This window comes from Phyllostomus hastatus, unplaced genomic scaffold, assembly GCF_019186645.2.
Source record: "Phyllostomus hastatus isolate PE091 unplaced genomic scaffold, TTU_PhHast_1.1 phas_contig_148, whole genome shotgun sequence".
Classification (NCBI taxonomy): domain Eukaryota; kingdom Metazoa; phylum Chordata; class Mammalia; order Chiroptera; family Phyllostomidae; genus Phyllostomus; species Phyllostomus hastatus.
Window position 1 is genome coordinate 2,441,559 of NW_025333607.1, and position 13,561 is coordinate 2,455,119.

Consider the following 13,561-nt stretch of genomic DNA (forward strand, 5'->3'; position numbering starts at 1 on the left):
AAAAAAAAAAAGGGAAAGCCCTGGCTGGTGTGGCTCAGTTGGTTGGTCATTGCCCTGCAAACTGAATGATTGACATCAGGGCACATGCCTGGGTCGCAGGCCAGGTTCCCAGTTGGGGTGCGGGCAACCCATCAATGTTTCTCTCCCTCTCTTTCTCCTTCCCTTCCCCTCTAAATTAAAAAAAAAAAAGGAAGAAGAACATTCCTTACCTGTCTGGAGAGTTATCTCCTCAGCTGCTTTTCTGGCCACTCCCGCAGAACACTTGTTCATCCGGTAGACCTAACGCAAAACTACAAATGTTAGCTCACCCTCCTTTCCCTCCACATGTCAAATAAGGAACTCATGACCTTCTAAAACCCAGTGCCATTCAATAGGAAATGGAAAGCAAATTAATTTGAGGTCTGAATGAAATCTTGGCCAAGAAGGCCTATCAGCTGCCCCAGCCTCAACAGCAACAGGAAAGACAAAAGTCTTTAGGAACTGCTTTTAGGTTCTTCCCCAAAACCATAATTGACTTGGCAAAAGAACAACTTCTGGGCATCTGGCATGTCTCAGAATATGCTGATGTAGTTAAATATTCTGAGATTTAGATAAAATAATAGTAATGGGAAAAGCACAGGATTTACGAGACCAGCTTTGTCACTGCCAGCCGGCCAGTTCCCATGGCAACTTCTTCAGGCCCTGACTTCCTTCACCAAACAAAGGCTGTAATCAATGATTCTGAACTTTCTGTGAATTATTACCCTCTTGAAATTTGGTAAAGGCCTATGAACCCACTCACTAGGAAACAAAAGCAAGTGTGCACACACGTACAAAGTACTGCCTACAATTTAAAGAGGTTCAAAGGCCTCCTGAAGGGCTTCTACAAGCCAAGTTAGGAAGTCCTAGACTTGTGATCTTCAAGATTCCATCTAATTAAAAGACCCTCTGTGCCTTGGATCCTCACATCTATATATTAAGAAACCACAATATCCTAAAATAGGGGTGTATTAAACTATGGCTCCCAGGGCAAATCTAGCCTGCTGACAATTTTGTAAATAAAGCTTTATTATAACACAATTAAGCCCATCATTTACACATCTTCTGTGACTGCTTTTGCACTCCAATGACAGAGCTGAATAGTTGCAACAGAGGCTGTATGTAGCCAACAAATCCCAAAATATTTATTATCTGGCCCTTTACAGAAAATGTTTGCCAACTCTTACTCTAAAAAAAAACCAAAAATAACTGCAATAATTTTTCCGTGATACACAAAAGGCACATGATCTCATATTACACTTAGATGAGGAACTAGAGGACTCAGACCCAGAGACTGAGAGGAGAACGGCGGGGGCCGGGGCCTGGGGAAGGGAAGTGGGGAGTGAGTGTTTTATGGAGACAGAGTCTCAGTCCTGCAAGATAGAGCTCAGTGGATGGATGGTGGTGATGGTGTCACCAACTGAATATACTTAATGCCACTAAACTTATGCTTAAAAATGATTAGGATGGTAAATTTTATGTTACATGTATTTTGCCATAATTTTTTTTAAAAGGAAATCAAATTTACCATGCACTACTTAAGAAGGCCTCACAAAACAATGCACACAGCCAGTCACTATGCCTTTATCAATAATCACTGTGTAATAAGCATCATTTCTATTTGATTATTACTCGCCCATAAAAGAAGCCAGATGGAAAAATAAATGGGCTGCTATATTCATAAGCAGAAGAGAGTCAAACCATTTCCCTGTCTGAGCACAAACAACAGATAACCAAGCATTTGCTTCAGGAAGTCTTCTCACTAGCAACTAGCAATGCGGTAAATGCTTCTTGAACATCTTAGTTATGAGGGGAAATGCAAGTCTTACCAAGTGTTCCAGGCCATAGTCAGCTTGGGCAATATTAGTGCTGCTGAAAGTGTTTGTTTCAATGATATCTGCCCCAGCCACCAAGTAATCCTGCAACAAGACAGTACTGTCAATGCTGAGTTTTAGAATCCATCTCCCCCAACAATAAATATGCCTTTCCATCATCGTCACCCCCAGACAGCTTCTGACCACTTACTAAGCATACAGTACTGCACTGGAGGCTAGAGATGCACACAGGTGTAAGACTCTCATAGGAAGGCACATGGTGTAAATAAACACAGCACTTGAATTCAGACAATTTCACACACTAAGGTCCTTGAATTGAGTCAAGTTCCCTAGACTCTCTTAGTTTCAGTAGCCCCATTTGAAAGTATTAAAATTCTACTTCACAGGGTGGCTGTATCATGATACAGAATAACACATCAAGTGCCTGACACAGGATGGGCGTGCAACAGACTGCAGTCCCCTCCCTTGCCTTCCCAGTGCCTTGCTACACTCTGGTCCCCACTGAGAACTCCACTGGCTCTAGACCTTGAAGCTGACCACACAGTTCCGCCCGTATCTCCTAGTGCCTCTGCAGCAGACCCGCACTCCCACTGGAGCCCTGAGGACCCAGTGCCCTCCTGGGCTCCCTGTTTAAAACCTTTCCTCTCAACTTCAGCCTGATGGGCACTCTGGAATCGCTCAGCCTCCTAGATTCTTCCACAGTGAGTGAGCCTGATCCTGTCTAGCTGATAAAATGCTCTGCAGAAGAGCTGGGCAATGAAAACCAAGATTTACACATTTATAAGTCACAAACTTCTTAAATATCTATCAGTAAAGAATAGCTAAATAAACTATAACATATCCCTTTTATTACATGCCATGTGGTAGCTAAAAAACATTGTGTATAACTACATATACTAACACAAAAAGATCTCCAAAGTACTGTTTAATAGGCAAACAAGATTGATTGATATGTAAAGAATGACATCTTTCATATGTACATACATATATACAAATTATATGTGAATTTTCTATATATATATGTATATACATACACATATCTGTACACATATATACTTATATAAGTGTACCACAAAATCATCTAGAAAGACACGTCAACTAACATTGAGTGGTTATCTTGGCAAAAAAAAAAATAGAACTTTGGAGTAGTTTTAAAGGGAATTTACTCTTTTCTGTGGGTTTTGTTTTATGAGAACAAATTAATTAAAATTTAATTTTTCAAAAAAGAACAAGAAAAACTTCTTAATGCCTAGGAATAAGGAGATGTATACATAGAATAGATTAATATGAAGTTATTAAGACCATTTTTGGAACATTTAATGCTTATGGTATATAAGTAAAAAATGCAAATTTTAGAATAGGATGGAGTAATAGAATCACAATTTAATTTTTAAAATCCAAATATAGAAAACTAAATTGAAATATAAAATAAAGTATGTGAATGGTAGTTATCTCTTGGCATTGATATTACAAGTGGTTTTTATTTTCTCTTTTATGCTTTTCTATATTATGTAGCTAGACCTGTTTTTTTTTTTTTTTAAATATGTGCTGTGGAAGCGAGCACTAAACCTGTTTTTTTAAACAGTGAATGCATACTGTCTTTAAAATTAGAGAAAAAAATATTTCTAAATTTCCACAGATGTGAAAATTTCCACAACACAAAATTAAAAGGCGCTGCCTCTAGCTAGTTGCCCCCTCTCTCCACCTTTCCTAGGTCACTGCTCCACTCGTGAGCTCTGCAGAGCCCACCCCCATGCCAATCCTACTCTCACAGACTCAGGGAATGTGTGATCTGGGGCAAGCTGCGTAATTCCTCTGCTCCTGTTTTCTCCCGAAGAAGGCTGTAAAAATTAAAGGAGGACATTAAAGACGGCCCTTGTACAGACTAACAGATGTTTCAAATATGGTCTCACATCGGTCCTGGTCTACACTGACGGCGCCCGGCTAGTCACGCCTGTGGCTGTGACAGCCAAATGCACCTCAACAAACATCACGGAGCTTTGCACGAAGCAGGATTTATTATTTACCATTCCAGGATGACGCAGGCACTCCTGGGGCCGCAGAGCAAGGTGGCATGGAGTAGGTGTGAGTGAGCAAGTAAGTGCATGTGAACCTGGGGTTCAGCCTTTACTGAGGTCAAAGTTGGGGCTCTAGGGTTTTCCAAGTTTGATCTTTATTGGCAAATTTAAAACATAAGAGTGGGAATTAGGGTGAGGAAAGGGAAGAGCACTGTCACTCAAGCAGTCAGTTATCTAGGTTACTCAGGGCTTTCTTAAAGGAGAATTTCAAAGGAGAAAGTGGCCGGGTTCCTTATCTAGTTGTTTAGCTAGCAACTGTGTCCTACACCTGTCAAAGTGCTTATTAGAGGTAAGTATCTTTGAAATGATGCCTCTGCAATCAAAAGCTTAATGTCAGGCACTTATACTACACATATAACTTAGGAATTCCATTAAACTTAAGTACCAGACGATCTGATCTACAGTCGTTAATTCCACTAGAAATAACTAAGTGTGAAAATAACCCAGGCTTTTTCTGTTCTTAACATGACATGGTCTCTACATTCAAAGGCTCCAGTCAGTAAATATTTTCCCAGGAATGAGACAGCTAGAGAGACCTTATTGTATTATAGCCATTTTTGCTTCATGCACCTATCATGGGAATCTTGTTGTTCTATCTAGAGGCCTGTCTAATACACAGGACAGGATCTGCTCCTTCAACAAATGTTTACTGACTACTAACCACACACTACATACTGTTCTAGGCAGTAGCTATTCAGGACTCAAACACAGGCATAAATCGCTACCCTTAGGAACTTAGACACTAGTGATAATCCACAAGAACAAAGCCACATGGCATGACATTTGTGAGACTCACCAACTCTGTTAGAAGAACTGGGTTTTGTAACCACTCCAAGCAATTCATACCCACGATGACATTCCCAGTCTCCCAATACACAGGAATTTTCATGAGATTTGACTACATATTTTCAAGGCCTAGCAGAAAAACTGAATTACTCTTCTTTCTGCAGAACCAAACTTCTTCAAAGACCAATTTGAAATCTTCCACTACCTACAATTCCTCTTATAACTAAAGAAAAGGCATTCTTAGCTTTTCTTCAATGGAAAACTACTCTGCATCTTACTTAGAACAAAGTTTTGAACACCCAGTAAAATGATCCCTTCCACTCAGTGAATCACTCAACCACTCAGTGATTCGTTTAGGTAATTTTTCCCCCTTAAGAAAAGTCTGAAACACCTATAACAACAATAAGGCTCCAGAAAATAAAACCATCTCACTTAAATGATAAATAAGCTTTGTCCTTTTAACTGATTCCAGACCAGGGAAACAGATTAAATCACCTATCTCTTCTAGTCATAATTCTATGAAATTTCTATAATCACCTATGAAACAACTCTGTTCTATGTTTATTTTAAAACTTTCAAATTATAGCAATACCCAGCTACTTGCTTCTCACCTCTTTTACATTTGTTAGACATTTTTACTGGAGACAGAACAACAGAATGAAAGAATATGCTATTTCAGCTCAGTAAACCTCTGTCCTGTCCCATCAGGCAAGTTATTAAACCTCTGTGATCCTCAGTTTCCAAATCTAAAAAATGAAAATAACAACTACCTTTCGTTGTGTTTCATCAAGGCTATTTTGGTGACTTCAGTAATATAGTGGATGTGAAAACTCTAATTTGTCCAGGACTTTGTGGGTTTTCTCACTGGAGGTGAAACACCTCAAAGGCAGAAAACCTACCTTCCTCATTTCCTTACCCCGAATGGTAAGAACGATTTTTATTTGGTGCCCAACGCCTGCATTCTGAACAAATTACCTCTTTCTTCTCTATCCTCCAGAGCACTTGGCACAGTGTTCTGCCCTCAATACATGAAACAGTGTGAAGAGAGACAGACTGAAAATATAAACAAGCACTTGGTGACACTTTACCTTATGGATTTGATAAATGACATCGGGTTGAGTTATACTTAGAATGTCATTGTTGCCTTTCAGTGGCCGGGCATGATGCTTAAATTCCTGGCCTCGGAAGTCTTCTTCACTGAGCTTGTGCCGCTGGATCATGGTTCCCATGCCTCCATCCATCACCATGATCCTCTCCCGCAGAATGGCTTCGATCTCATCCTGCAGGCTTTTCTTCATGCCTCCTTTAAAGAAAGTGAAAACTTGACTTCAAAAAATGAAAGGGGAAGATGATGTGTGGAGAGGGAGTTTAGATAATGTATACCCATTCACATTAGAGTTAATAGGGCTCATAAAAGATATGCTCATAGCTCCACGACATTAGAAAAATGCTGCGCAAAAATGTTTTCATTAAGCTATTACAATGCCAAGATCATATATCACACAAAATCACCAGCGAAGCACCAAACAGGTGTTAAAGCAGGCTGCAGCTACTGTTCCAGAGAGGGGGAAAGGGCAGCAATGAGCCAAGTGATGCAAGGCCAGCCAAGCTGCCGAGCCGCCTTCGGGGCTGTCTCTGCCTCGGTTAATTCTGCACACATGCTCCCTTCATAGGGAGATTTAACCGGGATAATTGAAAATGATCAGTAATTCCAAACTCCATTTAATTGTGAGCTTTGACAGACTTCTCCACCTACCGAGAAAACTAAGAGCCTCACACCCCTCTGCTCCATCTATTAAAAAACTGGCTAATGCCCTGGAATGTCTCAACTCTATGTCCTTAACTTCTCCCTCCCAGTTCTGGAAGCCCTGATGCCTCTCCCTCCAATCCTATTTTCTGGTTTCCCGTAAGTAGCCATGGGGTTTTAGACAAGACTTTGTTTCTTCATGTTCCAGGAATGGCATGTTTGCAAGGGAGGAAATGAACATTAGTCTGGCGGAAAGAAGGCAATATTCAGTGAAAAAAATAAAATGTAGTTTCAAATGGGGAATAAAAAAGATCAAAAACTTTCACCTATATGCACAACTGAATTCCTTTCTTTTTAAAAAAAACTATAGCCCTAGCCAATGTGGCTCAGTGGTTTGAATGCCACCTGCGAACCAAAAGGCTGCCGGGTCGATTCCCTGTCAGGGCACGTGCCTGGGTTGCAGGCCAGGGCCCCAGTTGGTGGTGTGCAAGAGGCAACTAACTGTTCAGTGTTTCTCTCCCTCTCTTTCTCTCACTCTTCCCCTCTCTAAAAATAAACAAATAAAATCTTGAAAAAAGGAATGTAGCTGCAATCCACCCTGACCTGAGATTATGTGAGCCTAAGTGGGTGATTAATTCATTGGACTGGCTGAAGAACAGGGTGTGAATGTGGGGAGATTAGGTCATATATGTGTAATTTAATTTAAAAAGTATCTAAACTGTCTGGGGAAAAAAAGGCAGTATTTTTCACAATGAAATATGTCCTTTGGCCTCAGCAAAATGGTCAATTGATACCATATTAGTTACATTTCTTTGTCCTTCCGTCTCCTGCACTGAGTAAGTGCACACGTGAGACAGAAAGGAGAAACTGGCATGAGGAGTGCCACGCCTTCTCCCGTCCTAGTCCACCTCGCGGGCATTAGTTTGGCACTTTCTACTCACTGCAAATCTGACAGTGGAGTGTGACTCTGCTCCTGATTTTCTTAAAAGGTCTAAGCATTCTCCCATGGGGCTCCCACTGTATTTACTTTTCAACCAGAAATATACACTGTTCTCAGACTTTAAGACAGTTCACTATTTACCATAAAAAAACCCTGTCCCCACACATACAAATTCCAAGATCTTGTTATGAGTCATCATATATGTGAGAGGTCAAAGGTTTTTTTAACTCTAAAGAAAACATCTGATTTTAATGAGAAATGTGACCAACTTTTTCTATTACTTATGTGGAAGACCAAAAGCCCATAAAGAGCTAAATTAATTTTGAAAAAATAGGAAATGATTACTAGACCCACCAAATATTATATGATGAACCCCATCATAAAATAAGGAATGTACAATATAGAAAATTTTTATTACTTAGAAAAGAGAAAGATTTCTTACGACTCAAAAAGCTCAACCTGTAATGTTTAAAAAAATGAATTTGATTACATACGAACTAAGAATTTCTGTTAAATGAAATTCACCATAGTGGATAAAAAAAGTTGTTGAACATAATCTACAATGGCTATAAAAAACATGTAACCATATCGTTTTTGACAGCATAGATGGACCATAAGGGTACTGTGCTAAATAAGTCAGTCAGAGAAGGACAAATGCCAGATGATTTCACTTATATGTGGGATTTAAAGAACAAAATAAATGAACAAACAAAACAGAAACAGACTCATAGATGCAGAGATCAGATTGACAGTTGCCAGGTGGGAGGCGGGATTAGGGGCCTGGGTAAAAAGGCAAAGGTATTAAGAAGTACAGATTGGTAGTTGCAACATAGTCACAGGGATGTAAAGTACAGCACACGGCACAGAGTCAGTGACATTATAATAACTAAGCATGGTGCCAGGTGAGTACTGGAAATATTGGGGGGACACTTTATAAAGTTTATCAGGGGTCCCCAACTTCCGGGCCTGTCAAGAACTGGACTGAACAGCAGGAGGTGAGCTTGAAAGTAATGCATGCTAGAACCATCCCCAAACCAACCCTCCCACCCAGTCCGTGGAAAAACTGTCTTCCATGAAACCAGTCCCTACTGCCAGAAAGGTCGGGGACCACTGATAGTATATGATTATCTAACCACTGTGTTGTACATCTGAAACTAATACAAAATAATATTGAGTGTAAACTGTAATTAAAAAATAAAACTTTGAAAATTCTAAAAGAAACTCATCACAAACAAAATAGATAGATTATGAATTGGAGAAACATTTTGCAATGTCTACAATTGAAAAGGACTAACAATTATAATGTACAAAAGGAACTTCTACAAATCAGTAAATCAAATAGAAAAATGGCGGCCCTGGCTGGCGTAGCTCAGTGGATTGAGCGCGGGCTGCGAACCAAAGCATCACAGGTGTGATTCCCAGTCAGGGCACATGCCTGGGTTGCAGGCCATGACCCCCAGCAACCGCACATTGATGTTTCTCTCTCTCTCTCTTCCTCCCTCCCTTCCCTCTCTGAAAATAAATAAATAAAATCTTTTAAAAAATGTTTAAAAAAAAAACACAAAAAACCTATCACTTTAAAAAAAAAAAGAAAAATGGGCAAAAGATATGAATAGGCAAGTGAAGAGAGGGGAAAACTGTAATAACCAAGGAGTAGATGAAGTGATACTCAAACTAATTAACTACCAGAGAAATGTGAATTAAAACAGCACAATAACAATTTACATCCAATTTACAGATGGGCAATAATTAGAAGATTGGACTTCCGGCAAGATGGAGGCATAGGTGGACGCACTGTACCTCCACACACAACCAAGATTAGAACAACAATTTAGAGGCAGAATAACACCCAGAACTGACAGAGAATTTATCTGAATGGAAGTCGGACAGCCAAGAAGTTGAAGTAGACTCGTTCACCCAGACCGGTAGGAGGGGTGGAGAGGAGCAGCCGGGCGCGGGTTGCAGCACGGCTCACAGCGTGGAGGACAGAGAGCAGTGGGCGCATAAGGCAACCGGAAGCACGTAAGGCATCCAGGGTGGCAGGATCGCAGTGGGTGGACCCTGAGTAGGCGAGCGGCAGCTGGTGGACCCAGTGAGGCGGCGATTGTGGACCGGGTCAGAGCGCCATTGTTCCCTCCCACCCCCGCCCCCACATACAACGTCACAATCTAGCGACTAGGGTGCCCAGCCCCGGTGAACACCTAAGGCTCCACCCCTCACCGTAACAGGAGTGACCAGACCAAAAAAAAAAAAAAAGAGAGAGAGAGAGAGAGAGAAAGACACGTCTCAAACAGAAAAACAGATCAATGCCCTAGGGCTCATCCTTTTGAGCGACCAAGAGGTAGCCAATCTATCAGATGCACAGTTCAAAACACTGGTGATCAGGAAGCTCACAGAATTGGTTGATTTTGGGTGCAAATTACATGAAAAAATGCAGGTTACCATAAAAGAGATGAAGGAAGATGCATGGAGAACCAATAGTGATATGAAGAAAACTGGGACTCAAAACAATAGAGTGGACCAGAAGGAAGAAAAAAACAACCAAACAGGAAAGAATGAAGAAATAAGAATTCAAAAAAATGAGGAGAAGCTTAGGAACTTCCAGGACATCTTTAAACGTTCCAACATCCGAATTATAGGGGTACCAGAAGGGGAAGAGGAAAAGCAACAGATTGAGCACGTATTTGAACAAATAATAAAGGAGAACTTCCCCATTCTGGCAAAGGAAATAGACGTCCAGGAAATCCAGGAAGCTCAGAGAACCCCAAAGAAGTTGGACCCAAGAAGAAACACATAAAGGCACATCATAATTACATTAGCCAAGGTAAAAATGAAGGAGAGAATCCTAGAAGCAGCAAGAGATAAGGGGACAGTAACCTACAAAGGAGTTCCCATCAGACTGTCAGCTGATTTCTCAAAAGAGAACTTACAGGCAAGAAGGGGCTGGAAAGAAGTATTCCAAATCCTAAAAGACAAGGGCCTATATCCCAGATTACTCTATCCAGCAAAGCTCTCATTTAGAATGGAAGGGGAGATAAGTGCTTCTCAGATAAGGTCAAGTTAAAGGAGTTCATCATCACCAAGCCCTTATTTTATGAAATGCTAAAGGCACTTATCTAAAAAGATAAAGAAAAGACATGTATAGTAAAAGGACAGCAAACTCACAATTATTAACAACCACACCTAAAGCGAAACCAAAAGAAACTAAGCAAACAACTAGAACAGGAACAGAACCACAGAAATGGAGATAACATGGAGGGTTGGCAACAGGGGAGTGGGAGGAGGAGAGAGGGGGAAAAGGTACAGAGAATAAGGAGCATAGATTGTAGGTTGAAAATAGATAGGGGGAGGGTAAGAATAGTATGGGAAACGTAGAAGCTAAAGAAGTTGTAAGTATGACACATGGACATGACTAAAGGGGGGCGATATGGGTGGGAGAGGGTGTACAGGGTGGAGGGGAGTGAAGGGGGGAAAATGGGACAACTGTAATAGCATAATCAATAAAATATACTTTAAAAAGTACAAAAAAGAAGATTGGATAATGCCAAAGAAAATCTGTCCCCTCAAGTACGTGTGTTGGCACACAGACAGAGCCATTCTGGAGAGCAACCTAGCAGAGTTAGTAAAATTAAGAATGCAGAAAACCGAGCAATCTCACTCTGGGTGTATTTCTCAAACTCTCACAGACCCACAGAGACTACCTAAGAGGATATCTGTTGGAATGGCAAATTGGAGGCAACCTTGGTCAGGACATGGAGAAGTGAATGCGATGGATGCCCATGTGGAATAATACGCGGTGGTAACCAGACAGACCTCTACGCTGCTGTGCTGCAAGGCTGGAATACTGAGTGAAAAAGTCAGCAATGGTTCAAAGTCACCTTGATACTATTTACATAGGTTAAAAATACACATATACACAAACTAGAGTACAGAGAAACATACAAACACACGGACACTTTTGGAACAGGCTACTCATGGAATAGCAAATACATAAAAGGGAAACCTAACAAGTATAAATAGGAATTGCACGGATAGAATATAAAACTCCTCTGCAACTGAGGTCCTTCGAAAGCCCACTGCTTCTACGTGTTCCCACATCTTCACTTATACTTTAGCATAAGATGTGTTGGTTTAAATTAAGCGTTCTCTGTTCTCAGACTCACTAGGGGATTACCCTCCAGGGGCTTCTAATCGCGTGGCCCTCACAGAACCTCTCACAAGAGTCGGTCAGGGCCAGCGGTCATCGAAACCTTTCTCCTCCGGGAAGAACCACCACCCACACCCTACTTATCAGGACTCAGCCCGTTACATCCGGAACATCGTGCACGTCTTAGAGCAGACTCCCCGACATCTTTTCCATGAACACGATATTGCTGTTCAGTGCCGCAGTCACCCACTGAGCCGTGGCATCCCCCTCAAAGGAAAAGCACGTGTTACCTTTCTAATTAAATGGAGAGAGGAAAGTCGTAAGTCCCAAATAAGAGAGAGTATTCAAATAGTTATATATGATACCCTATGAGAGGAACAGGCCTTACTTACATGCCCGCAGCAGGGATAAAGCTTTTCTCTGTCCCAGTCTCAGTCCCACTAGCGTCAGGGCAGCTGTGCCATCCCACTGATGAGGGCCCTACTGCCCTGTCCCCATTACAGTTCCTGGCTGCTGCACTTCCCACTTCGCACCTACATTTCAGTGGGGTATCTGCACAGGCTCCAACCAGGATGACCTCAGAGACCCACAGCTGTACTTCCCGTAAAGTGGAAATCACACTCAGTACCAGGTAGGGTTTCTCTCAATGGTGATCCCAGAGGGACGAAGTCAGAGTCACCGAGGTCTCTACTCCCCATCCCCACCTGCTGAGCGCCTGTTAATCTGTTTTAACAGAGATCCAGCGCAGCTGGAATTTGAAGAACGACTGCTCAGACTCCGGAGTGCAAAATCAACGCTCACAGTTGTGTAAACAGGCCTCCAGGCTTCCTCACCTGCCCTCGGCACCTGAACTCTCTTTGGCTGAGCACGGTAGGTGCTCACTACCTACCTACGGAATGAGAACGTAAAGTCTGGCAAAACCGCCCTCTGAAATCGACTGTCAAAACGCAAAGTTCTTACTCGGACGTAGCAGTGTTTCCCCAGCAAGAAAAGAGGTGTGTGTTCAGGATGCGACGGCCGTTTGCCAAGGGAGGAAGAGATGCTGGCGGGCAGGGACGGGGTGTGGGAGGAGAGGAGGAGATGCTGGCGGGCAGGGACGGGGGTGTGGGCGGCGAGGAAGAGATGCTGGCGGGCAGGGACGGGATGTGGGCGGAGAGGAAGAGATGCTGGCGGGCAGGGACGGGGTGTGGGCGGAGAGGAGGAGATGCTGGCGGGCAGGGACTGGGTGTTGGCGGCGAGTAAGACCTGCTGGCGGGCAGGGACGGGGTGTGGGCGGAGAGGAGGAGATGCCGGCGGGCAGGGACTGGATGCCGGAGGATGGGACTGGATTCAGGCAGGGGACGGACGGGGTGCCAACGGGCAGGGACCGGTGTCGGCGGGGAAAGGAGCGGCGAGACACGTGGGTACTCCGGGAGCCCACAGGCGCCGCGAGAACCTTGCGGGGCGAATCAGGGTGTGAGAGCACCACCAGGCGTCTGGGAGCGCACAGCACGAGTCGCAAAGCACTGCACCCAAGGCCAGCCAGAGTGTTACCGGAGGGCATGCGCTCCTGCTGCGGGGGGGACATGCCGCCGCGTGTGCAGCTCCTCCTCAGGCGCGGGGCGCAGCGGGGAAGTCTCTGCAGCGGCCGGCTGAGAGCGGCGCTGACCAGCGCTGGCCAGGCCGCGGAGAGGACCGGACGACCGTGGAGTGCAGGACGTGGACCGAGGCCCGGCCGGGCCCTGGGTCCGCCGGGATCGGACAGCTCAAGACGCACAGAGTTTCCGCTGCAACCGAGTCTCCATGCTGGGGCTCCCTCCCGTGGGCTGTGGTTGGTCTGTGTGAGCTCTTCGCCCTCGTATTGGCTGTTGGTCTCAACCAATCGCCTGAGGGTCGCTCCAGAGTTCTCTGGGACATGTAGTCGGTCAAAGAGGACCTGGGAGAAGGTCCTGGGGCGCCCAGGCTTCGCTGATCTCGGGGGGCCTGGATCCGGAACTGCGGCCACGTGGCCGCAGCTACTATCAGCCACAG

General features: G+C 43.6%; 1 protein-coding gene across 3 annotated transcripts in view; it reads right to left on the minus strand.

Annotated features, from left to right (window-relative positions):
* MTR (5-methyltetrahydrofolate-homocysteine methyltransferase) overlaps positions 1–13,347 on the minus strand; it is a 93,073-nt gene extending 79,726 nt beyond the window's left edge. For 2 of the 3 annotated variants that reach the window (XM_045817618.1, XM_045817634.1), the window contains exons 1-4: positions 13,085–13,347; positions 5,806–6,020; positions 1,848–1,937; positions 210–279 (exon numbers count right to left, since the gene is read on the minus strand). In XM_045817618.1, the coding sequence (XP_045673574.1) occupies positions 210–279; positions 1,848–1,937; positions 5,806–6,020; positions 13,085–13,118 (409 nt within the window). In that variant the 5' untranslated portion in view covers positions 13,119–13,347. Of the gene's footprint in view, positions 1–209; positions 280–1,847; positions 1,938–5,805; positions 6,021–12,511; positions 12,528–13,084 lie in introns of those variants that run through there. The other variant, XM_045817628.1, reaches the window with a different exon arrangement.
* Positions 13,348–13,561: the final 214 nt, after the last annotated feature.